This window comes from Delphinapterus leucas, chromosome 12 (genome assembly GCF_059928025.1).
Source record: "Delphinapterus leucas isolate spDelLeu-1000000601 "Yukka" chromosome 12, BTC_Dleu_Yukka2, whole genome shotgun sequence".
Classification (NCBI taxonomy): Eukaryota; Metazoa; Chordata; class Mammalia; order Artiodactyla; family Monodontidae; genus Delphinapterus; species Delphinapterus leucas.
This window is the reverse complement of record NC_143140.1, coordinates 81,449,981-81,477,416: the sequence shown is the minus strand read 5'-3', so window position 1 is coordinate 81,477,416 and position 27,436 is coordinate 81,449,981. Positions and strand designations below refer to the sequence as shown.

Below are 27,436 nucleotides of genomic sequence, written 5' to 3'. Positions count from 1 at the left end.
TTCAAGTATTCACTCTCTGATGGTCAGAAGGATGTAACACCAGCACTTATCTGAGCCCTGGAGTTCCACAATCCCAGGGAGGTGAGAAGGGGACACGATTATAATCTAATTCTTCTAAGTACATAAGACACATGTCCCTAGACTCCTATGAGTCTAAGGATAGGGACTATTGCATAGTTCCTTTAGTCCTTTATGTTCTCAACAGTGCCCACCAGAGAGCTGGGTGGTAAATAAACGCTTATTTAATTGAAGCTGTATCGTCTTCAAAGAGCAACAATAAGTTTTAAGTATCTAAATTCCAACGTAAGTATCTAAAAGAGTAAGAAGATATTAGAGTCAATTAGACTGTTCCTATGACACTTATCATGCAGAGATGTTAAGCTCAAGGGTGGAGGTTGAATCTAATGGTATAAATTATGAAGATTAGTTCCCTTGTTTTTTAGTCACACTTTGTTTACTTTTACTGAATCCTCAAATTTTCCATCCAGCTAGAAACTGGAAAGGAATTTACATTTTATTTCTGCACTCAGACTCAGCTGTTAGAAAGCTCCTATGAAACTGTATCACTAAACTAACAACTCCAGGTAAGTTTAAGATCAAGAGAAAACTTAAAAAAATAATCACTTCTTCTTCAAGTCTGAGAGGCAATCCTGTTCATCAATAGACAGACTCAGAAGTACAGAGTGTATTTCTGTGGGGATTTTCACGGGTGGCTACACAACTTTGAAGTGATGTGCGTGATATAGAAGGAACACTCTAAACCAACTATAAAAGCAAAAATACTCCAGGCAATTAGTTTTAAATTAATCTAACCACTGTTCTTTCCTTTTATCTTCACTATCAGCTGTTAGGAGCTGAATGTTTGTGCCCTCCACAAATTCATATGTTGAAATCCTAACCTCTAATGTGCTGGTATTAGGAGGTAGGGCCTTTGGAGCTGGTTAGGCCATGAGGGGGGAGCCCTCGTGAATGGTGTTAGTGCCCTCATAAAAGAGAGCCCAGAGCACAGTCTTGCCTCTTTCCACCATGCGAGGAAATGAGGAGAAGAAGGCAGTGTGCAACACAGAACTCAACCATGCTGGCCCCCTGATCTTGGACTTCAGCCTCCAGAACTGTGAGAAATAAATGTTTGTTGTCTAAGCCACCCCGTCTATGGTATTCTGTTATAGCAGCGTGAACTAAGACACCAGCTTTTGATTTAGAGGGTAAGGGCTGTTCTTCCTAGCAGTTAACTTTTTGTAAGGATCTTGACTTGTTATATCTGACATGCTTATGTAACAGAGGTCCGAGACTTTTCTTTTGATTGACTTACTGTCTAGAAAGCCATAAACAGAGATTACTGGGACATACTAGTTTTAAATGCCATATTAGCAGAGTCCAGCAAAGATCTATCCTGGGAAAGCTATTCTTTTTTAAAGAATTATTTGGACACTGATTTAGTAAATTAATCCCACTAAATTTAGAGGTCATTAAAACCAATCGAACAGTTAAAGTAATATCCCTGATGTGGCTTCACAGGATGCAAGGTTCTCCCAAGATGAGCCAGGCAGGCAAAAAGACAAAGCTGAGAAATTTCTGGTAAAGTTGGACCATAAAGAGTTCTTAAACTTTTAGATGTGTATGAACTGAGCAATCTTGGAATGCCTATCCAAGTTAGAAACCTGGAATCATTTAAAAAGTGATACATGTAAATTGCAGGCATGTTGATACACATAGGAGCTCTGGATTTAAATGTTTTTTAAAAAAGATTTTTAATGCATTATTAAAAATAATAAAATAAAAATAATAGCTCATTGTTATTGACCGCCTGCGAGGCACCATGAATGTGGGAAATGTACAGGATTTGAACCCGGGCAGTCTTGTCCCAGAGCCCTGCTCCCAACCTCTCTGCTATCCTGTCTTTCTCAAGTTGCAAAGGCAATCAATCCTACTTATAGAATGAAATTACTTTCAAGAACACTATTTCCCATTTTTATCAGCTTCCTTAGAAGATAAGAAATGAGAATGTATGAGAGCCATGTCTACTTTTGTTTCTAAGGTCCCCTTGAATTTTGTACAAATAATGGGAAATGATATAAAGAAAACAGACCCCGAAGTAATGGGAGGCCCAGCTTGAAGATCATTCATCACGCTGCTCATCTGTCTTCTCCCCTTTCAGCCCCTTCTCGTTGCCCCTACACAAGCCGATCTATGACAAACAGCTCTCCCTCCCAACTGCCTACTGAATCCGGGCTCATGGAAATAAAATAAAACCTAACAAAAAGATCTGTTGTTCATGAATGATAGCTCCCTGCCTGAAACTGTCACTCCTAAGCCCTATCACCATCAGAGCCAAAATGAATCTTTTTACTTGGCTGTTGTCAATGAGGTTGCAGGCCTAGAATATAAATATCTCTAATTCCTCAAAGCAGATTAGTCAGTTGTAAAGTATGAGTGTGGAAAATGTTTCCATATGTCCACAGCTTTTTCTGATTTTTTTTTCTCCTAAACTTAACATATACACACAAAATCCCCATCCCCTAGAAAGTCCTTCAAGCGCAGGCAGAAACTTACATGCAAAAGGAGATGATACTTGAGAATCCGCTGAACTGGTTTCAAGAGATAGGACCCCAGAGGCAGTGAGTGTTTCAAAGTTTCCTGACGTTCCCTGAAGAATTTGGCCAGCATCTTGTTCCTCATGCACTCTGTTAGCACAGCCACGGATCTGCAAGAAGAAGAAATATTTTAAAATCTAAATTGTAACGCTTGACACGAGCATTCAAGTTTTAAATGCTGGAGTGTGCTGATACCTTAAAACAGGTAAGAGCTAGAGAAGCTAGAATGCTTCTGGGCAGGTTAAGAAAAGGTGTCCCTCTGGGTGGGTGAATTAGAAAAAGACACTATAAGAAGGTAGTAAAACATGGACACATGGCATCTAAGCAGTAAGCTCCTTCCTCCAGGGAGATGCTGCCCCTGCCAGGACACAGGGCTTTGCAAAGGGGATTTAAATTGGACGTTAGCCCCTAATTATGTCCCATCTTGGCATCTTTGTGCAGTGCTCAAATACACATCTGTATTCAGTTTTCAAGTTAGATTGCAAGGAGTGGGCACCTTTGTGCTAAACAAAAGGAGTGCCTTCTTCCCAGTAGATCCAGCCCCGTGCCGGACGTTTGCCACCCCCTCTGCCGGTTGCCTTTAAATAAATGCACAAAGTGCGTGACATTATGTGCAGGTCTTTGGAGACCCCATCCCCCAAGGAACTTTCCTTTGAGAATCTCTGAACAGATCCTTCTTTCCACCGCCAAGTGACTCTCCTCATTCTAAATTCAGCTTTTGAAACAGTTGGATAACCTTGGTCCTTAAGGAGCGTGCCTTACAGAGCATATTAGAAAAGCAGGTCGGAATTCTTCCTCCACCTCAGCTCCCCAATAAGTACGGCCCCCAAACATCCTAGACGGATGGTTGAAACAATGCTCATATCTTATACATAAAGCAAGCTGGTGGGCTTGTATAGTTGCACATACACACGTAAATTAAAATCTTATGGTCTCATAACTTAGAAGGAAGCAGGAGGAAGTAATTTCAGCCCCTTTCTCCCCAACTCAGTAATATGTTTTCAGAATTAATTTAGAGAAACAGAGCCAAACAACAAAATAAAACTCCTTGGAAGGAAGTGACATGGATGGAGGTCCCCTAATTAAGCGATCAGAATCCCTTTCGTGCCTGATTGCTTGGAGAAATATCTCTGTTCAAATGGTTTTATTTTTCCCTTAAGATTTCAAAACTATTCTTCATCATGTAACCTAGGGACTTTTCTAAGGTTCTTTAGAGTCAGAATCAGCTGCCCACTGGCCTTCTAACCATCTGAAGTTTTGAGTTCTTGCCCAAGGGTAAGACACCTGCAAGAAATCCTGAGCGCACTGAACTCCGGATTCAGGCCACGGGGAGACATCCGAGAACAATGACCTGAGCGGGTCTGTGCTCCTCCCTGCGGACAAGAGGGAGGGCTTGTGCCTCTTCCCAGCAAAGTCACTGGGGCATGACTGGTATGAAGAAAGACATCTGTCAAGGTGTGCAGGCGACATTTAATATCACCAGCCTGGATCCGAAGGGGAAAGACGCGTTGTCAGATGGGCTGAAACACCTGGCGCTCATGGCTTGTGAAGACGGGGGAGGGAAATCTCGGGCCTCAGAGAGCAAATTGATGGAAGACAAGGGGACAGGAAGAAATCTTTTTCTATGAATATGAAAACCACACAATTGGGCAAGAACCGGATGTGCCCGCTTCACTGAGAGGGCGTGGGGAGCAGTTCCCTGCTAACACGTTTCTTTCCTTCTTCAAAGTCAGACCCAAGGTAAAAAACACTTCCTCCTGGAAACTGTCCTGATTTCTCCTCGCTGGGACTTACTCCTCCTTTATCTCATGCATCTTTAGCTTCTATTACATATGACTGAGTTGGTACTACATTGACTTGTATTCATTGATTTGATCTTTCCTAACGGCTGTTCCACTATTACATTTGGTTCAGTTCCGGCTCTCAAAACAATATAAACTGCTAAAAGGCAAGGGATATTCGTTCCTATTTCCTGCCAGTGTACACCAAGCTTGGACTTGTGCCCTACGAAGGACAGGCTCTCAAAAATGTCCTGCACAAATGACTGTGCCTATCCCCTGACCCTGAAGCAGTGTAGTTTATAAAAGCTGCCTTCATTCTGTGCCCTCTGCTCTTATTACTGTCAGAAAATTCTTCTTAACATAAACTTCCAAAATTGCACATTCAGAGATATTTCTTCAAATGACATGTTTATAAGGAAATTTACACAGACATAATCCTCCAAACAAGCCCCTCTAGCATCTTAGATCCTGATAATTGGGTCCAGAATTTTGTTGATTCTTCAGAGTTGGAATGTTTTTTCCTTTCCCACAGGAGGAAGTGTTGTGGAGAAGTTGAGGGCTGATTCTTTGATTTCTCTGCATTAGGGTGTGGTGCAACGCTGGCTTTTAGCATAAGGACCATCGCTTTAGTTGGGGCATCCTACAATTTCCTGATATCTTCAGGAGAGAGGTGGAAACAACATTGCTTAAGCGAAACTGTGTAAACTGTGGGCAGGTCTACAGATAAGGATGTGAATAAACTCATCTGCATGTGGGGTGTTGCTTTGTTTTGTTTTTAGGGAAACCTGAGAAAAGCATGTAAATAAATGCCCCAACCAAATAAATCACCGTAGCATGATATCCTGACCAACATTTAGAGGAGGAGATGAAAAGCCTCCAATAGAAAGTATTTTGCCATCAGTAAGCCTGAGCCTCTGCCTTCATATCTTTTAATCCACACTGGCTTTCCAGGGCCGCCCCGAAGCAGGAATGACCCGCTTGTTCTTCCTGAACACAGTGACACAAGGGGCTCAGTCTACTGGCTTCTCTTCTAGGTGGACCCCACCACCCACTTTATCCTTAGGGACATGCGTCTACCAAGACTGGCTACAGAGTAGATAAAATCCCCCGAGCTCTCTTCCTGGTCCATCCCTAACATAACAACTCAAGTCCTGCTAGTCACGTGGGCAAACAGACAGTAGAAAGGTATGGGGTGAGGGGAATCACAAAGCTTCAGAAACTTTACAAGGATGTAGTAGCATGAGGTTTGAGGCTGGACCAACTTTGGTTCAAATCCCAGCCAGATTTGGTCACTTATCAGCTATGTGCCCCTTGTAAGATCAATAAACCTGTTGGAGGCTCAATGATTTCATCCATGCAGTGGGGATGGGGCAGGGGTGATGATGAGGTAGCACTTGCTGAGGACCTATCGGGGCCAGGCACTGTGCTGTCAGTGTGTTCTCTGTTTTCTGCTTTTCTTTAATCCCTCAATATCTCTAGATTCCTGGGAAAACTAAATTCAACCACATTTTGTATTTACAGGATTGAGCGCAGTACCTAGAAATCAATAAGTGCTCAATAAATGTCTTTTGCAGAAAAAAGACTTTCCTACAGTGTGAGCTGTGGTCTTAGGCCTGACTCCCTTAATGAAATGGTCACTATATTGGCCAGAGGCTGCTCCCTAAACGATCCTCTTGCCGACACCCCCAGTGTGAGCAAAACTGAAGCAATGATCCAGGTGGAATGATGAGTCCTCTCTTCTCACATAAGCTTATCATGTTCTTTCCTTTCTCTGAACTCCATAAAACTTATGTAGTTCCTAAAATTTATATGGCAAAAATATATTTTATCCCCAGCTAGATTATATAAACTCACTAGCAGTGCATCCCATGTTCTTTAAAGCATGGCACATATACAAAAGGGTTAATAGATAAGACTTCTAGCCAAACACAATTGGTTTACTTAGTTTTCCACTGAGGGAAACCTAACAATCTTTTTGGTCTCCTTTAAGGTCTTTCACAATTTTTCCCTGTGCTGGCTCTGCTAGGGAGTCCCTAAGCCTGAATGGATCAATATCTGGGTACCCTGTGGTCCGTTCTCAGCATGCTTGCAGTTTCCCCACAGTACTCAGCGCAGTGCCAGGCACGTAACGCCTACCGACCACTTACACTGCACAGACTGACTTAAAACAATATGAAGATATTCCTGCACATTCACAAGGCGTACCTCGGGTAGTTAGTGCAATACTGGGTGTAAATGTGGAACTCTTCACTCTGCAAGGAAACAAAAGAAATTTTATGGGCAAAAAAAGCAGAGACAACAACAATCAATTACAAAGAAAAGATATATCATTCATACCTTTAAATTTGTTCCTGTAACCACACTGGCCTGTCTCCTGAGCCCCTGTGGCAATCATCCATGCCTTTTTTTTTTTTTTTTTTTTTTTTTGCGGTACGCGGGCCTCTCACTGCTGTGGCCTCTCCCGTTGCGGAGCACAGGCTCCAGACGCGCAGGCTCAGCAGCCATGGCTCACGGGCCCGGCCGCTCCGCGGCATGTGGGATCCTCCCGGACAGGGGCACGAACCCACGTCCCCTGCATCGGCAGGCGGACTCTCAACCACTGTGCCACCAGGGAAGCCCTCATCCATGCCTTTTTATCTACCTTGGGTTATACCTAGAATCCACATGCACTTGAACTCATCTGAGTTCATTAAACACTTACTGAGCATCCTCTGTGTTAGCTGAATCTGAGGGCAAATAGGAAGAGGAAGACAGTAGGGTTTCTGCCCCCAGATGCTCATGGTCCTCTGGGGGATTTGCAGTGTGAGAGAGAAATATAAGTAGAAATTTTAAATATTTTAAATATTTAAATATTTAAATTTTAAATATTTAAATATTAAATTTAAAAATTTAAATATCACGTGGTCAGAACATGTTGGAGGCATGTGCAGGGCACAAGAGAGCCGCTGCACACTTTCAAGCCCTGTGTGTGCAGTCCTCTCTGCCCACTGTCTTTCCCACCTTTTTCATCGGATAGCTACCAGGCGCCACTTGACATTGAACTGAGGCTTTATTTCCTCTAAGGGGACTTCCTGAGTCCTTGGGCCGAGCCCACTGCTCCTACTTGGGACCTCACAACACCCAGTACCCGCCCATCTTGCAGCATTTGCCGAACGATAATGACATTTTCTGCATGTCTGTCTGTCTCCCACTCTACGCTGTGTTCCTGCAACAGGGGGCCCTACTGTGTTCATCTGGCACATAATGTCTGTTGAACTACTGAATCCCCAACTCTCCTATGAAGCTGAAAATTTTTTCAGAGCAGGATACAAGTCTACGCACCTGTATGCGTCCAGCGTGGCAGCAATGCCTCAAATGCTTAAATATTTGGCTAACTAATGGGGGCTTCTTGCCTTTTGCTATGATCATATTCCAGGTTCCCTCATCAACAAATTCTAGACATAATATCATTTCACTTATACAAAAAAAGAAAAAAAAAGGTCATGAAGAACCTAGGGGCAGGACAGGAATAAAGACGCAGACATAGAGAATGGACTTGAGGACACGGGGAGGGGAAAGGGTAAGCTGGGACGAAGTGAGAGAGTGGCATGGACATGTATACACTACCAACTGTAAAATAGATAGCTAGTGGGAAGCAGCCGCATAGCACAGGGAGATCAGCTCAGTGCTTTGTGACCACCTAGAGGGATGGGATAGGGAGGGTGGGAGGGAGACACAAGAGGGAGGGGATAGGGGGATATATGTATACATATAGCTGATTCACTTCGTTATACAGCAGAAACTAACACACCATTGTAAAGCAATTATACTCCAATAAAGATGTTTAGAAAAAAAAAGGATATATCTTTAATAGGAGGACTTTTAAAAAGAAGCATCACCGCAATGCTATTATCATATTTACGTAATTCCATGGGAAGGACTGAGAGGTTGGGATTAGCAGATGCAAACTATTACATACAGGATAGATAAAGAAAAAGGTCCTGCTGTATAGCACAGGGAACTAAATATTCAATATCTTGTGATAAACCATAATGGAAAAGAATATGAAAAGAACAGATATATGTATAACTGAGTCACTTTGCTGTACAGCAGAAATTAAACACAACATTACAAATCAACTATACTTCAATAAAATGTAAAATAAATAAATAACTCCATACTATCATGAGGGTTTGTCATCAGTATTCCTATTTTCTTTTTTTAAATTATAGTTTGCTGTTTGCTTTGGAATCCAAATAACACCCACACACAGCAACTTGATATTGTTGATATCTCTTAAGTCCCTTCTAATCTATAAATTCCCCCTCTTATTTTCCCCTTGCAATTAAGTTGAAGAAAAACCAGATGGTTTGTCCTGCAGAGTCTCCCACACTCTCAGTTTGCTGATCACATCCCTATGGCTTCCTTTACTGTGTTCCCCTGTCCTCCTCTTTGTGGTTTAGGAGAGGTTTGATCAGATTTAGGTTTCATAATTTGGCCCGAGTACATCATAGGTTAGACTACACTTAAATCGGGAGGCATATGATGTCTGGTTCTCTCTTTCTGTGATGTTAATTGGTGGGCTTCCCTGATGGTGCAGTGGTTGAGAGTCCGCCTGCCAATGCAGGGGACACGGGTTCGAGCCCTGGTCCGGGAGGATCCCACACGCTGCAGAGCAGCTAAGCCCAGGCGCCACAACTACTGCGCCTGCGCTTTAGAGCCCACGAGCCACAACTACTGAGCCCACGCACCTAGAGCCCATACTCTGCGATGAGAAGCCACCACAATGAGAAGCCCGCGTGCCACAACGAAGAGTAGCCCCTGCTTGCCGCAACTAGAGAAAGCCTGCACGCAGCAACGAAGACCCAACGCAGCCAAAAATAAATAAATAAAATAAATTTATTAAAAAAAATAACCATTGGTAATTACTGCTTAGATCTGTTAATTCATGAGGGGTTACAACATGGTGATATTTCTATTCTACATTCATGAGGGGTTACAACATGGTGATATTTCTATTCTACGATTCTGTCTTCATTTATTAGCCAAAATCTTTCCAAAAAAGGAACTGCCTTAGACTGGTTACCCTGCAGTTTGTGGTTTGTATGGGAAAGGCAGGATAAATGCTTGATTCTTTTCCTTGATTTTCAAAATAATGCCTCGGTTCTCTAACATCCTGCAAAGGGCTTGGGTTTTTTATTTTATATACATATATATCACTGTGATTTCATGAATATAAACATATTTGATGATTTTCAGTTGTTTTCAGTTAGTTATCTTTACCGATGCTCAAATGATCCCATCTTTGCCCAGTAGGAGCCTCTTCTTGAGTATTCGTTGACCTACAGCCTCCAGCTGCTTCCTTGTTTTCTGATATGACAAGATGTTCCAGACTCTCTTGTATATTTACTTCCCTACACTCATTCTTCGCAGAGCCCTGATTCCTTTAGGTAGGAAGTAGTATGTGGAAACCACAATCTGAGTTTTAGGGATGCTCTTACTACTAGGTTAATTAGTATTCCTAGGCCTTTTCAGTGGACAAAGCTAGGAATATGGTATTTTTGTAAAGCTAAAATACATACTTAGTTCATACTAATTCTTGTAATTCAGATTCAGGACTACAGTGTTTTTAATTAGCCTCATTCTTACTCTGTATTTTCTTTCTCTTGCCAATTCCAGTTCTCAGTGACACAAATGTAAATATTCATTTGCTTTATCCCACAATATACACAATAATCCCAGAATAACAATACCAACACCATTATATATGATATCATTACTGAAAACAGTTAAGGGTGTATTTGTTGTATTTTGTCCATAGCATAGTTTTCAATTGATTGGAATTTCCTCTGTGTGGTCATGCCACAATCTGGATATGCAATTAGACTCATTGTTTCATTTTGCTTTCAATTAAAAAAAATTTTTTTTAATTTATTTTATTTTTAATTTAATTTCATTTTTTAACATCTTTATTGGAGTATAATTGCTTTACAATGTTAGTTTCTGCTTTATAACAAAGTGAATCAGTTATACATATACATATGTTCCCATATCTCTTCCCTCTTGTGACTCCCTCCCTCCCTCCCTATCCCACCCCTCTAGGTGGTCACAAAATACCCAGCTGATCTCCCTGTGCTTTGAAGACTGTTTTAAACTTTAACTCTGGTTTATAACTATGTAAAATAGATATATGGTTTCAAAGTCAACTCTCCAAGGAAATGTACATTTAAAGATGTCTGGCTTCTAATCTTTCCCATTCTAGACTATTCCCTCCCTTCCCCATCAGGAACCAAGTTTTAATCTTACAGTTTATCCTTAAAAATTTTTTTTAAACATACACATTTACTTATAGGTATAACCTCCCCTATTTCTGAATAAATAAAAACAAGCTATGCCCGTGATTCTCAAACTTGAGTATTAGAATTACCTCGAGGGCTTATTAAAACACAGATTACTGGGCTGCACCCCTAGAGTTTCTGCTTTAGTAGGTTTGGGTGGGGCCCGAGAATCTGCTTTCTAACAAGCTCCTGTATGATGCCGCTGCTGCTGGCCCAGAGACTACACTCTGAGAACAGCAGTGCTATACTCCCCACCCCATCCCCTTTCTAGTAGTATACAGAGATATTCTTTACTTGTACTATTCTATTGTGCTTTGTACTATTCTATTACGTGGATATACCATAGTTTATTCAACCAGCTTTTTGTTTTGTGGACATTTGGGTTCCTTCCATATATTATATAGTTCTATACATATATTTATATATGCATATGTACCTATACTTATATAAAATATTGATTTCTATATACTGTACAGATTTATAAATTGTAACAATTAGTACTACAAAGCATAGCATCACCTTTGTTGAGTTTCTGTCACTATATCTTTGGAATAGATTTCTGGAAGTAGGATTGCTAGAATAAAGGGTGAATTCACATGTAATTTGGCTAGATATAGCCAAATTCTCCTCCACAGGGTCTATTTTGTTTTCCCACAATTACAGGAGTGTCTGTTTCCCCACGGCCTTGCCAACCTAGTAAGCTGCCAAAATTTTAAGCATAGTATTTAAAAAAAAAATCTAAATTAATTGCCAAATTCAAAAAGTTAGAAGATAAAAATATCTTGATTTCTGGCTTCTCTTGAAAAAGCATTAGATCCACTGGCCCTGGGCCTAGTTTCAGGTAACATTTCTGTCCCTGAGACATGAGTACCTCGATGGCTCTGGCCTCCACCTGGGCCCATTCATGCACTGTGTTCACCTGTTCAGCTCCTGAAGGCACTGGAGTGTCCCACCCGGCTCCAGCGATAAGAAGGGCAAAGTGATTTGCCCAAGGTCTTCTAGGAAATGAACACCAAGCTAGAGCCTTTCCCTGGGTTTGCTCACAGGCTTTCAGCTTCTTGCTCCTTTCCGGCCTCCTGCTGCACTCAGCCTGGGATTGAACAATTATCAGGCTGATTTCCTCAAATTTAAGGACTTTTAGGATCATATGGAATACCAAACTTAAACACCATGGCCTCAATGAAGACATATTAAAATTACATCATCTATGTGACCTACACACACCTACCCTAATAAAGCCGCAAGGCTTCTGCACAACTGAATTTCTGTGCATTTTGTGACATCATGGCTCTATTCCTACCTTAGACAGTTTTGATTTAAATCACTGACATATTCTTAATACAGAAGCAAATGCATATTGGATCTTAGATTTATAAGCTCCGTGGACAATTCAAATAATGGCTTTACACAAAAGTCAATAACTCCTAGTTAGTTAATTCCCTAAACACCTATTTCTTAGGATATATGCACACAAGTCGTTTTCAGAAGTATTTAGGGAGAAAGAAGGCAAAGACACACAAGAAATTATACAAAAATAGATATTTTCTTCTGGTTATTCAACTCTTTCAAGTTGCAATTAGAGATGATGTCAAAATGAGACATTTAATTATGAAAGAACCAAAACATGATAGTCACGGCTGGCCAATCGAACACACAGGGGATCTGAATGTTTATTGAATGAATAACCAGAGTATAGAAATCTGTATGATTTTAGGGTCTCTTCTGCCATAAGGTCAATTTCTCCCCACCCCACCTCTCTCCTTTTCACACACACACACACACACACACACACACACTCACTCATTGATTCCTGAGTACTATTCACAGGACACCATGAGAAAGGCTTACTATGTACATAGCATAGGGGTAAGGTGACACTGACTTGAATGCACTCAAATCACACCAATATCTGACACCAGCACTTTCTTGAGGATCATTTCAGTAAGTGGTGGTGGTGCCTGGCACTGAAGAGAGAAAGGCTCCAGTGGGGAGGGGGCCGCGCATCAGGGGAGAGGAGGAGGTTAAGGGGAGGCTGGGTCTCTGAAGACGAACTTCGTCTCCCTCCTAAATTCCTCCCAGGGTCAGCCTGGCTGACAGTCATGATAAGGGATGGAAATGAGAGTGGAGGTGAAGGCAGGAGACCAAGGAAACCTGTTCCAGGTGTTTCCAGAGTCCTAAGAGCGGAGAAACACTGAGCTGGGAGAGAGCTCCGTCTGCCTGGTAAGGACTTTTCCCATCCCTCGCGAGAATGGCTTCAACAACAACAGCTCCTGTTGCTCTTTTATGGGCAGCAGCAGGTAAGAAGTCCTGTATTCCCCTCGTGCTGTCGCCTCTCCATACCACAAAAGCAAGGTCAAAGATGACTCTCTGTGGAAGCCCCAGTGACTCAGATAAAAGCAGATGGCAGCCACCAGCTTTACCTCTTTCATTAACGGCCTCTCAATTAAAGCAATTTTCCATTCCTCCCCAGAGGTGAGCAGCTGGCTGTGTGTCAGAAGTGTAACATCTTCCAAATTTCAGGGTGCTGAGTAAGAAGCAGGCTGTGCCAGACCCCACACTCCCTCGCGATTCCCGGCTCACACACCAGAGCATGGAGCGCTATAGTCAGTCTTCTAATTAAACTTGGCAATATCACAATGAGAAATCAGATTTGGGAGCTGGCAACCTGGCACATCAACAAACTTTTATGTGAATAATTAGGCCAGAGCTAAGCGTACGCTGGACCAGCTTTAATCAACGTGCGATTACAGTTACCAGTAAAAGCCCCAATGTTTCCAAAAGCTTCTATGTTGTTTATGTGCTGTGGTGATTGTAACACAGCTTCTTTGATATACTCAGCATATCTTTTTACCCATTTCTTCCTCTTTCGTTTTCCTTCTCTTTTCCGAATTCCCGCCCTGCAGGAGAATTCACTATAACACAGGCCGCTTGTGAAAAGAATTGTGTACGTGTGGGCACAAACACTCGCACCCACAAAGTCAGGAACCACACTTGAGTAGAGCCTAGAGTGTTATGTTTGGATTCAAAACCATTGGATCATCAGAAATGACCCCGTGGAACAACCTCAGAGCCCAGTCAGGCTGGCAGGACATCTCCAAGTTCACGCTGGACTTCAGGATTCTAAATGAGGTGCTAACTCTGGGCTACCCCAAAGCACAGTCATGAACTTTGTTTCAACCTTTGTACATTTGAAACCACAACTGCAAAAATCCCATGAAGTTTTACTGCAAAAACAATTTCTGCTAGAGGTTTTCTAAACAAAAGCTGTTGAAATTTTAAGAGAAACGTAAGATTCTATATACAGTAGGTAGTATGTCGAGAAAGTAATGTTGTCAAGCAGGGGTCCCCAATCCCTGGGCTGCGGGGCAGTACCGGTCCGCGGCCTGTTAGGAACCCAGCCGCACAGCAGGAGGCGAGCGGCGGGAGAGCGAGCGAAGCTTCACCTGCCGCTGACCATCGCTCCCCATTGCTCGCATCACCGCCTGAAACATGCCCCCTCCAAACGCCACGGAAAAACTGTCTTCCATGAAACGGGTTCCTGGTGCCAAAAAGGTTGGGGACCGCTATTGTAAAGGATCCCCTTGTAAGTTTCAGAATTCTCTCTCTTATCTGGGTACAGAATATAAACTGTCGTTTAAGATTTAAAATTCAAATCCTTTCCTTGTGTTTTTCTAAACCATCAGTGCAACTTAAGAAAAATGTAGGAAAATTAGAGTGCATTTTTAAGATGCAGGAGATTAATTCTGCTCTCTTTATCCCCCTAATGACTAGGCTAGTGCCATATATATATAAATACTATTTATATTCTAACAGATTTTTGTAACTGGTCTAGTGGTATTGTATATGTACTTATTTTTCCAACATTTCTCTAATCTGGACTCTCCTCTTCCCAAGATTAAAGTTTTTCCTAGGAAAGATATGTAACATCATTTAGCTACTATACAAGTTCTAGGACGACTACTAAGTTATTAGCATTTCCTAACTTACTGGGAACTGTGTTTTGTATTTTTTTTTCCCTAGCTAGTGGGGAGAAAAAAACCCCTCAGAGTGAGAGAGATTAGTGGTGAACCTCAGCCAATATGGAACACAATGGTCATTTTAACCTTAAAATGAAAACAATGTGTGCTCTGTCTCTGTCTTGGTTGGCTCAGAGAGATGAACCCTGCTTACCTTGGACACAAAGCATTCTGCTATGGCCACAGGATCATTTTCACAGTTTTCCAAGTCTTGCAGAAGTTCACTAATAAAAAAATAAAAGCCAGAATGTATTAGGTTGTGGTCTGAGGGTTGAGGACATTTTAAATAACTTAGAAGTTTAAACATTTATATGGCATTTACAAGGAATCGTATTTAATTGGATAACTGAGGACCTCTTGTCATTATATCCAAGGCTTAGATAAGGGACTTGCCCAAGGTCGTGGTGGAGCAGGGGTGTAAACACAGGTTTGACCTGTAACTCTCCCACCCAGAGATAAGCCCTACCTAACGGTTTCAGTCTTCTAGAAGTTTGTCAACATCTGTATGCATGCTCACACATACTCACTCATTCATCCAATAGCTTTCCAGGTAACAGATACTGTGCAAAGCACTAAGAACAAACACACCAGTGAGCCAAGTGAGATATGATTCCTGGTCTCTTGGAGCTTGGAATCCACTGGAAGAGTCAGACCTTCAGTGAAAAATCACACTGACAAATATAACACTATACATGGAGATACTGCTCTAAAGGAAAGATATGCCAGGGGAGGAAATCTCTTTCTTCAGATGAAAATCTATATTATTTTTAATGATTCATTATTTTAAGTAACTAACTGCATAATATTTCACCGTGTGGACGTAGCATCGTTAATTTAACTGATCTCCCATGGCTGGATACAATTCTATAAATGGGATTGCTGGGTCATCAGGCATTCTCAGTTTAAATGTTAACACATTTCCAAATTGCACTCCATATAACTTGGATTGATATGTACTTTGATATGTTAAGTGTTTATTTTAATTAGCTGTGTATTACATATTTAATAAAAGGTTAAACAGTTCTACAGGAATTATGATAAAAATAGTTCTACACTTTCTTGCTTTTTGTTTCCCATTCTCGACTGCCACTGCCCAGAAACACTTTCAACTCCTAGCTGTTTCTGCTGTATGTACCCCTGTTTCCAAACATGCTGGTAATGCATTTTCATTCTTTTTGTTTTAGATATTTACTCCGTAATTTCCCCAGCTTCCTTTCCTCCCATCTTCTCAACAAGCTCTGTTATGAAATTTAATTAGATTAAAAGTCAGAGTTTACACTTTTTTTAATATTTATTTTATTTATTTGGTTGCACTGGGTCTTGGTTGCAGCAGGCATGCTCCTTAGTTGAGGCCAGTGGGCTCCTTGGTTGTGGCATGTGAACTCCCGGTTGCGGCATGCATGGGGGATCTAGTTCCCTGACCAGGGATCGAACGTGGGCCCCCTGCATTGGGAGCACGGAGTCTTAACCACTGTGCAACCAGGGAAGTCCCCAGAGTTTACACTTTAAAGACTATGTAAATATTATTCTCAGCTCAGCCTTGGAGCGTACCATAACTACATTTCCTTTCTTGTACAACCATGTTGTACACACAAATATGTCATTGGAAAAGGGAGGAGTATTTTAATAGCCTTTTAGGTGAGTGTGTATATCTTTCTTTGATAAGACACTGAAACTCAACAAATGGTAGTTTCTTAGAGGTTTGTTGGAGTCTGAAACCATTATATACTATATCCTGTTACATTAAAATCCATTGATGCATCTATCTGGTACTCTGAAAGGAACTTTACCAGTGCATTATTTCAGAATAGTCCCAATTTCAAACATTCTTTCCTAATATTCCTATAAAAACATACCATCTGTAAGATTATTTTTGTTTTGTTTAAATATAGTTCTGATATTTGTATCAATATCTTTTATAGAAAGATGGGTGTGATTAAATTAAAGACAGTTGAAATCTAATCATTAGAATCTAAATATTGGATGAAGTAAGAGAAAAGATCAAAGAAAAAGAACAGCCAAGGAAGCAACATATCTGGACCAGTGTTTTCCATTACTGGAGGATGGAGTGCCCTGGATATAGGTTTTGTATCCAGGTCTTTCAATATAAATCCTCTTTCTGAGCACAGAAGAATTTTGAGCAGAATCCGTCATGTTACTTCTCAAGGCTTAATAGAAATACTCCTTGACAGTATTTAACTCCCTGTGTTCTCTATGTTACACTCATCAAGCTACCCTTTGAGCTTTAATTTCATCTCCAGATTGAATCTCCTGGTAGGAGGGAGTGTCTCAGGGGACCCACCCAGGCTCTAGTACGGCTCACCTATAAGTGAACGGCCTTCATTGCTCAACAACCCGAGCTGGGAGGAAGCCCAGATGCCTTCCAGTCCTACCCCTTAATTTTAAGGTGAGAAAACCATGACTCATAAAAGGGAGGTGGCTTACCTTAGGTCATACAGCTACTAATTAATGGCATAGCTGGGGTTAGTATCAGGGCTTTTGAATCCCAGTCCCACACTCTATGATAAACACATCTATTGAAAGATTTGTTTCCTGATTGACTCAAGAAAGCTGAGGGCTAGACTCTGCATCACAGTGTCTTCAACCTCGTACTGCCTACCTGGAAGGCCTTGTGTGAATCATTTGGTCCGCTTTCCTTCACAACCCTTTTCTAAAATAATAGAAACAGCGAGGAGGAAGTAGTTGGATTTCTTTCAAGCTCTGTCCTCAGAGCAATCATCCGGATACAGTTGGCCAACCACCCTGTTTGTTCTCCATTCAACATAGTAATTACTGAAAGCCTTGTGTGTCAGGCACTGCTATAGGCACTGAGGTGATGGGGTAAAGAACATGGACAAAGGCTCTGTCCTGTGGTGTTCTGATCAGGAGCGATAAGTGTTAATAACCGAAGAAATAAACAACACAGTATCAAACAAAAGACAACAAATGTTGGCAAGGATGTGAGGAATTGGAACTCTTGTACACTGTTGATAGGAATGCAAAATGGTGCAGCCACTATGGAAAGCAGTATGGAGGTTCTCCAAAAAATTAAAAGTAAAACTACCATATGATCCAGCAATCCAACTTTGGGGTATTTATCTACAAAAATTGAAATCAAAATCTTGAAGAGATATCAGCACTACCATGTTCATTGCAGAAGTATTCACAATAGCTAAAATGTGGATATAACCTAAATGTCCGTGAATGGATAAAGATGAATAAAGAAAATGTGGTATATATATATATATATATATATATATATATATATATATATACAATGAAATATTATTTAGCCTTAAAAAAGAAGAAATTCTGTGACAACATGGAAGAACCCTGACATTATGCTAAGTGAAATAATCCAGTCACAGAAGGACAAATGGTACATGATTCCACTTACGTGAGAAATCTAAAATAGTCACACTCATAGAATCAGACAGTAGAATGGTGGTTAGCAGGGGTTGGGGGTAAGAGTAAATGAAGGAGTTGCTAATTAACAGGCATAAAGTTTCAGCTAAACAGGTTGAACCTGCTGTACCACATTGTAGCTCAGTTAACAATAACGTATTGAACACTTAAAAATTTAAGAGCATAGATCTCATGTTAAGTGCTCTTATTATAATAACATAAAATTTAAAAAAAAGAAACTAAATGAGATTTCGTTCTTTTACCAATAGAAACTTACACACCATAGTACAATATTGCTTAATAAGAATGTTTATGTGAAAAAACAGTAAAGTATTGGTTTTACTGAAAAACAAGAGAAACCCAACAGAATAAGATATTGTACTGTGTTAGGAAGGAAATAAAGAGGACAACGTGGTAGAGAGCAACTGAGGCTGGGTGGTGGTGGAGGAGCATTGAGGCAGTCATGGAATGTTCTCTGAGGAGGTGATATCTGAGTTTGGGGGAGGTTGGAAGAGAAAGTCATTTAAGAAATTGACAGTGAGTCTAAGGACAGAATGAACATGGTGTGTTCTTACGTGAGGTGTAGAAAGGAAGCCACTGGCTGGTGTTTGGTGAACAACGGGGAGTGTGGGAGATACGGAAGACGACTAAACATAAAATAATACATCATGTACTATGGGAACTCAGATGGGGCCATGAAATGTGGGAGATCAGGGACTCCATAAAGACTAGAAACAGACTGTCATTCTAGACTTACAGCCTAATGGGGTGGGGACTAGGTTTCTCATTGCATCAGTGTAACTAATGAACAACTTTACAAGTACAGTAGAAGGAAGGAGTGACTCACAGATTGTGTTTTGTACTCAAAGCTAAAATTAGAATCATTCTACCTTCAGGTCTGGGGTATTTTCCCTTTTCCCAGAGCAACTGTTCCAAATATCTCCTCCTTTTTGAGTAGGATTATGAAAAAGAAAATAAGATTTCTTACTTGAGTTCAAGTCCCTTGTTTGGATGGGCAGTTAGAGGAAACACAGTTCTCTTTTACAGAACATATTCCAGGTAAGACTTTCTCTGACCACTGATGTGGACTTGAAGTCAGAAATTGTAATACGACCTTGAAGATTCTATTGCCTTACACTGAGCCAGATTCAGGAAAAGGGCCTCTCCCCTTCCAGTGTGCAATAGACTCTAAGCACCACTTCCTTTTCCCACCCACCCAACTAGGTCAGTTGGCATTTTAACTTGTTTGCATCCAGAGGCACACATGCATGAGGGAATAGAAAATGGGGTGAGGTTAATAGTACCAAATGCTCCGTTAATTTCACTGATACATTAGCACTGGTCTTGAAAAGTCTACAAGAAGAAAGCCTGCAGGTAAAAATATATTTCTACCATTGTGCAGTAGTTGAAGACGTTTTGGTGGTGTGAAAAGGCATTAAAAGAAATGATAATTGCCCCCACCTTTCCCTGCCTTATTGTTGTATGTATCCCATGATTTGCTCTCTAAATTACATTTCAAAGGAGAAAAAAAGCATGGCCCAAATAATGTTTTTCTCTTAAGACATAAGTTACTTGCTCTGTGATGCTTTTACTAGCCCCTCAGACAAAATTAATTGCTTGTTCCTCAGCGTTCTCAAAGCATTTTGTTCATTCCCTGATTATATGACTTGTTGCCTCTGCTACACAATGATGTCATTCATCTTTGTACTACTAGACTTAGCCCAGTGTTTTAAACACAGTAGTGACTCAACATAGGTATACTGAATAAAGAGAAAGGGTTGAAGGAAAAAAATTTTACTCTCATCTTTTGAGGAAGGAAGAGAGCTTATGATTTTAACTTGCTAAAAAATAATTTAAAAATAGAACTCCAGTATAGAGGAATGGTCTCTGCTTCCTCACTCTTCATCATTAAAGAAAGATTCAAATTACTGTTTAGATAACTCCTCTGTATCCCAAGAGAGGGATGCTGTGTAAAAACAACTGACATCTCTTCTTTCATATGCAGTTAAAAAAAAAACCAAGTTTTGGGAGTTTAGGGGCAAGTTAAAATGGGGAAAGTGGTTTCTTGGACAAAGCTTGTTTCCTGACCGTTTGGGAATTTCTTCCAGACACCAAACCAGAGTCTTAAATTTCCAGGCTGTTAAAGGGATTATGAGAGAAAGATTTGGCTATAAAAAGGAAAGCAAAAATGAAATCTCAACTGTATTCCAAAACACTTCACGTTGGAAGATTTTGTGAAATAACAATCTGAATCTAGTAATATGCCAAAACCGAACAAAGACAGTACAAGGGGGACTTCTCTGGTGGTGCAGTGATTAAGAATCTGCCTGCCAATGCAGGGAACACGGGTTCAAGCCCTGGTCCGGGAAGATCCCACATGCCGTGGAGCAACTAAGTCCATGCGCCACAACTACTGAGTCTGTGCTCTAGAGCCCACGAGCCACAACTACTGAGCCCGTATGCCACAGCTACTGAAGCCCGTATGCCTAGAGCCCATGCTCCGCAACAAGAGAAGCCACCACAATGAGAAGCCTGTGCACCGCAACGAAGAGTAGCCCCTGCTCAGTGCAACTAGAGGAAGCCTGCATGCAGCAACGAAGACCCAATGCAGCCAAAACTAAATAAATAAATAAATTTAATTTAAAAACAGATAACATTAAAATAAGAAAAGAAAAGTATCTTAAAAAAAAGACAGTACAAGGAAAGAAATTATACACTACTGTCATTTATGAACATACATTAAAAAGTTCTTAAAAAAATACAAATCAAACTCATTATGCATAAATACATGAAACATTATGGCCAGGTAGGGTTTATTCTAGTAGTGTATACATGATTCAAATCAGAAGGCCTATTAATATAATTTGCCACATTATGAATAGGAGAAAAATCATATGCTAATTTTCTTACAGGATGATTATGTATTCAATAAAATTCGATTTTCATTCACACTAAAATCTTAGCAAAATAGAAAGAAGTGTCTATCTAAGTCTTGGAACAAACATCATACTTAATGGTAAACAGTTAAAGCATTCCTGCTAATGTCAGAAAAAAGATAAGGATGCCAACATCTAATCAACGTTGTATGGAAAGACTTACCCAAAGCAGTAAGACAAGAAAAAAACATAAGGGGTAGAAGAACTGTAAAGGAAGACAAAAAATTCTCCTTATTTTCAGACACTACTGTCTACACAGAAAATCCAAAAGGATCTATAAACCATTAATAGAACTGATGGGACAGTTTAGAAAGTTAGTTGGATATAGTATCAACATATAAAAATTAAAAGCATTCCTACATGACAATAATGGCTAATTTAAAAATAGAAGAATTACTCTAGTCAAAAATAACATAAAAAAGAATAAATTTTTAAAAGTCACATGTGTGAATGTGATGGAGAAACTATAAAACATGATTATAGGGCATTTTAGAAAAGCTTGATTGATGAGATATTTTTACAGATAGGATGACAATATTGCGAAGATGTCGATTCTGCCAAAATTAATCTAAAAATTAAATCGAATTCCAATAAAAGTCCCAACAGAGTTTTTCATGGAACTTGACAAACTAATGCAAAAAAAAAAAAAAATCGGGGCTTCCCTGGTGGCGCAGTGGTTGAGAGTCCGCCTGCCAATGCAGGGGACACGGGTTCGTGCCCCGGTCCGGGAAGATCCCACATGCCGTGGAGCGGCTGGGCCCGTGAGCCATGGCCGCTGAGCCTGCACGTCTGGAGCCTGTGCTCCGCAACGGGAGAGGCCACAACAGTGAGAGGCCCGTGTACCGCAAAAACAAAAAAACAAAAAAACAAAACAAAACAAAAAAAATCACTTGGCAGTGCAAAGAGTTAAGAAATGCTAGGCCATTGTTGAAGAAGAGCAATGTGGATTTAATAATTAAGACAATGTGGTATGGAGTAAAGATGGACAAAGAGACCAACAATACAAAACACAGAGCCCAGAAACAGGACCATACATACACATAAACTTCACCTAGGAGGAATGTGGAACTACAAATCGGCATATAAAGGATGTACTTTTCAGCCTACGGTGGTGGGACTATCAGCTAGCCATATGAAAATAAGGATTTGGATTTCCTACCACAAACCATACTTGCATCAATTTTAGTTAGATTAAGGACATAAGTGAAAAGCAAAATTTTAAGACTTTTAGGAAAAATATAGAGTATATTTATGAACTGAGAGTAGGAGGTAATCTTTTAAACAAACACAAAATCCACATACTATAAATATTATATTTACTTAGAGTAGTCAAACTTATGAATTTTACAACTTATTTTTAAAGAAACCATAATTAAAGTTAAAAGACAAGTCTCATACTAAGGGAGGATTACAACTCACATAATCCACAACGACCTCCAGGGAGAATTCATCAAGAACTCCTATACAACCCTAAGAAAAAGAAACATCCTGGGACTTCCCTGGTGGTGCAGTGATTAAGACTCCTCACTCCCAATGCAGGGGGCCTGGGCTCTGTCCCTGGTCAGGGAACTAGATCCCACATGCATGCCGCAACTAAGGGTTCACATGCCACAACTAAGGAGCCCACCTGCTGCAACTAAGTGCAACCAAATAAATAAATAGGTATAGGTACTTAAAAAAAGAAAAGAAAAAGAAACATCCTTACAGAAAAATGATCAATGGGTATAAACCAGAAATTCACAGAAGAAATCAAAGTGGCCAAAAAAACAAGAAAAGAGGCTTAGTCTTAACTGCAATTGGCAAAATGCAAGGTAATGTATCCCCCAATGGAATATTATATCACAGTTAAAATAAGCAAAGTAGAGCTATAAATCTCAAAGGCAACGTTGAGTGAAAAAAACTTCTAAAAGGTTGACACGATTTGTGCCATGTTTGAAATAAGTTAAAGCATGCTATGTATTTTATTTTTTTTAATTTTTATTTATTTATTTTTGGCTGTGCTGGGTCTTCATTGCTGTGCGTGGGCTTTCTCTAGTTGCAGCGAGCGGGGGCTACTCTTTCTTGCGGTGCGTGGGCTTCTCGTTGCGGTGGCTTCTCTTGTTGCGGAACACGGGCTCTAGGTGCACGGGCTTCAGTAGTTGTGGCACGTGGGCTCAGTAGTTGTGGCTCACAGGCTCTAGAGTGCAGGCTCAGTAGTTGTGGCACATGGGCTTAGTTGTTCCACGGCATGTGGGATCTTCCCGGACCAGGGATCAAACCCATGTCCCCTGCATTGGCAGGTGGATTCTTAGCCACTGAGCCATCAGGGAAGCCCTGTATTTTAAATAAGTACTTACATACATAGTCATGGCAACAAAGATCATACTTGGGAATGAAACACCAAGTCTTGGATAGCAGTTATAGTTATAGTGGTATTTTGAGCCAGATTGTACTGGCTTTTCTGAGCCAATTCTGTACATCTCTTCCTAATTCCATGTTCAGTGATGTCTTCTTAGCAGCTTTAATCTGCAGTGATGGGTGTGTTTACACCAGAGAAACTGGCAAACACTGTAAATCCCAGATTCCCCCTCCCTTGTCCTCACCCTGGAGAACTGGTACACCAGCACATCACTGTGCCATTCTCCACAGAGCGGGATGCAATTGGGAGGGGTATATCAGGGGACTCAGCATTATTTGTAATGCCTTTATGCTTTCAAGAATTTCTAAAGCAGGGACTTCCCTGGTGACACAGTGGTTAAGAATCCGCCTGCCAATGCAGGGGGTATGGGTTCGATCCCTGGTCCAGGAAGATCCCACATGATGCGCAGCAACTAAGCCCCTGTGCCACGACTACTGAGCCTGTGCTCTAGAGTCCACGAGCCACAACTACTGAGCCCATGTGCCACAACTACTGAAGCCTGCGTGCTGCGCCTAGAGCCCGTGCTCTGCAACAAGTGAAGCCGCTGCAAAGAAAAGCCCACACACCACAAGGAAGAGTAGCCCCTGCTCGCCGCAACTAGAGAAAGCCCATGCATAGCAATGAAGACCCAAAGCAGCCATAAATAAATAAATTTAAAAAAAAAGAATTTCTAAAGCAAATATGGCACAAAGGAAGGCCTTGATAGAGTGAGGGTGCTCCATGGGTGTTTATCATAGTACTCTATGCTTTCCTGTATTTTGGGAATATTTCCTAAAAAACAAAATCTAATCAGCTGAATTTTCCAGGCCAAAATAAACCCATTTTCTTTTTGCCCTCTTTAATTTTAGAGTTTTAAATCTTGCTTAGTTGGGCACAATAGTATTATATTATGTTGAGAAACCCGGACCTGAACTAATAACAGAAACTTTAAAATTATTTCAAGCCTTAACCATAGATTTGCCAGATAGCTGTATCTTTGAAATCAGCTGAAGTAAGGTATAGAATAGAGGATTCATAAGAGGCATTAACATAAAAAGTCATATCAATACTCTTATTTAATCAAGTATAATAGCAAAGACACTTGAGCTCTAAATTTAGAGTCCAGATTTAAGAGAAAGGAAATAAAAGTGAATAGGGACAAAACAGTACAGACAATTCAACTGTAAAAGTTAAACAGGGAGATGTTCTTGAAAAGAATTAAAAAATAGTGAGAATACCAGTTGAGGTTTGACAAAACCAGGTGTGTTCAAAGTAGGCTAGGTTGGATTTCTAGCTCTATGTCCTTGAGCAATGGACTTTCTACACAGATTCCTGTGTCTAATCAATGTGTATATATTTTTGCATCTTATCTACCTCAGAGCTGTTAAGAGGATTAAATGAGACAATGCATGTTCAGGATATATAAAAATGTGATCTACAAAAGGGATAGGCATGAACACGGTCCCATGAATTGTGTCACTGCACTGATGCCACATATATCATCATCCTGACTCAGGTTTATTCTAGTCACCTCTGACTTCCTCATTCAGAGAACACCAAAGAGAGAAGAGAACAGAGAGAGAAGCAACTCAGGCATATAAAGATCTTCTCAGTCTTCCAGCTTTTGCAGCCAAGGTCCCTTTTGGTTGACATCGGGGGCTACTTCACTCTTATCTTCCTTTAAATTAGGAAACACATGAAGATGTAAACGCCGGGGAGTAGAAACCCTTTCCTGGACTATGGCATAAACCAAGACCTGAAACGCAGGGCTCTACCCTGGCAGGACGGCATGCCACTTGATGCCTGGGGTTTGCAGTCAGAGAAGCCCAGACTTGCATAAAGTGATAATGCACATAGAGCTGCATGGCCTCGGGCAAGAAGCAAGCCCTAGAGAAGCAGTCATTACAGTCGACTTACAGCCAAACCACCAGAAGGCTTACGCCAGGGCCTCCCAGCATCTAGGCCTTGTTCCTCTTCCCGGGTTACTGTGCCATTGGTGGGATCTGGGCGGAGAAGCCACTCAGGGGCTCCTGGATTTTTAACCTCAGCGACTGCTAAATGGAAGCCTGCTCGTTACTTGTTAACATACCAGCATGTTACTAATGGACACACAGACTCTAAATTCCCCAAATTCATTTTTTTTGTTTTTTGGCTTTACCACGTGGCTTGTGGGATCTTAGTTCCCCAACCAGGGATGAAACCTGGGCCCTTGGCAGTGAGGGCGTGGAGTCCTAACTGCTGGACTGCCAGGGAATTCCCCCTATTTCAATTTTTTAATGCCCTTTCTCTATTTTCTTATTATTGTGTTTATTTTATCTAGACAGTGTTTCTCAACCATGGCTGCACATTACAAACATCTGAGGACCTTTTACAAAATCCTGATGCCGTGGTCCCACCCTAGACCTAGAAGTTCTAATCAGAACTTCTAGGAGTAGCAGTCATCATAATAAAAACAAAAAACAAAAAAACCCCACACACAGACACACACACACACACACACACACACACACACACGATCCTTCCCAGATGATTCCAGTGTGCAGCCTGGGTTGAGAACCACTATCTTGGAACGTGCAAGTTGGTTTTCAAAGTCTACTGAGTCAGATGAAAAGAGGTGTTGCAACACTGGCCTTTTTCATATCCCAGGCTTTCAAAATTAAGGGATGAGTTGATGTAATTCAAACATGTCTCCCAGAGGCCAGGCTTGGGCTAGGTGTTAGGAATCCACATGGATGTTAGGGATGGCAAAGGAGATGTGGATCCTACCCTCAAGGAGCTCACATACACCAGCTTCAGTGCGCAAAGAGGGGAAGGATTTATAATTTGTGCTATGCTTGAGTCACCCAATGATGGGGCATTGTAGAACTTTATAAGATGATTTTACTCTAATAAGATCGACGTCATCATCACTGGTTAACATTGTGCTGTTTACTCTGGCATTGAGTGTGGCACATGAAGTACCTCAGCTCACTGAAGCTTCACAATAACCATGAGGTAGATATTCCTATTGTTTCCACTTGTTTCTTTATTCCACAAAAGTTTGGAGGGTCCCAGGAGCCAAACTCCGCTTAAGGCACTTGGGTAGTAACAAAACTGTTAGATCCCTGCCCTCAGGGAGCATTCTGTATGTGGGGGTGGGGAGGAAGGAAACAACAGACATAAAACTCAATCACAGAGTATGTTAGAAATTGCTAAATGCCAGGAGAAAAAGAAAAAGTAAGCAGGTAAGGTGTGTGCTTGGGTGCCGGGTTAACATCATTAAGAGAGGAAGTTTTGAGCAAAGACTTGAAATGAGGGAGTTAGGTACATTCTACAGATCTTTCTCGAATTATGATGGGGTTATGCCCCAATAAACCCACTGTAGGTTGAAAATGTCATAACTTGGAAATGCATTAAAATACACTTAACCTACCAAACACGAAAGCTGAGCTTCGCCTACCTTAAATGTGCTCAGAACACTTACATTAGCCTACAGTTGGGCAAAATCATTGAACACGGAGCCTCTTTTATACTAAAGTGCTGACTATCTCATGCAATTTACTGAATACTCTATTGAAAGTAAAAAACAAAATGGTTGTAAGTGTATTGGTTGTTTACCCTCGTGATGGCGTGCCTGACTGGAAGCTGCAGCTCACTGCCCGGGAAAAAATCAAAATTCAAAATTTGAAGTACAGTTTCTACTGAACACATCTTGCTTTCACACCATCGTACAGTCAGTCAAATAACGAGGTGAACCATCATAAGTCGGGGACCATCTGTATTCTGTTTAAAATTCCCCAAAGAATATATACATGGCTCAGCTGGCATGCAAACCCAGAGATGTTGCAAACCAGTCTATGCTCTTTACCTGCCTACTACCTGGTCTTCCAAGAAGTACCACGATACATTGTAAGAACTGATTTGCCTGGCCCATCCCCTTCGGCTCCCTGTCTGCCTTGTTTACTATGATACTTTTCTAAGCCCACTGCCTGCTACACAGCAGGTACTCAATACATGTTTGAACTAAGCAT

At 40.9% G+C, this 27,436-nt stretch overlaps 1 protein-coding gene across 12 annotated transcripts in view; it reads right to left on the bottom strand.

Annotated features, from left to right (window-relative positions):
* Positions 1-27,436, bottom strand: part of PLEKHG1 (pleckstrin homology and RhoGEF domain containing G1) — a 131,580-nt gene that overhangs the window by 31,090 nt on the left and 73,054 nt on the right. For all 12 annotated transcript variants that reach the window (XM_022559149.3, XM_089922146.1, XM_089922141.1 and 9 more), the window contains 3 exons: positions 14,863-14,932; positions 6,581-6,627; positions 2,554-2,704 (listed from right to left, as the gene is read on the bottom strand). In XM_022559149.3, coding sequence (XP_022414857.2) covers positions 2,554-2,704; positions 6,581-6,627; positions 14,863-14,932 — 268 coding nt within the window. The remainder of the gene's footprint in view (positions 1-2,553; positions 2,705-6,580; positions 6,628-14,862; positions 14,933-27,436) is intronic.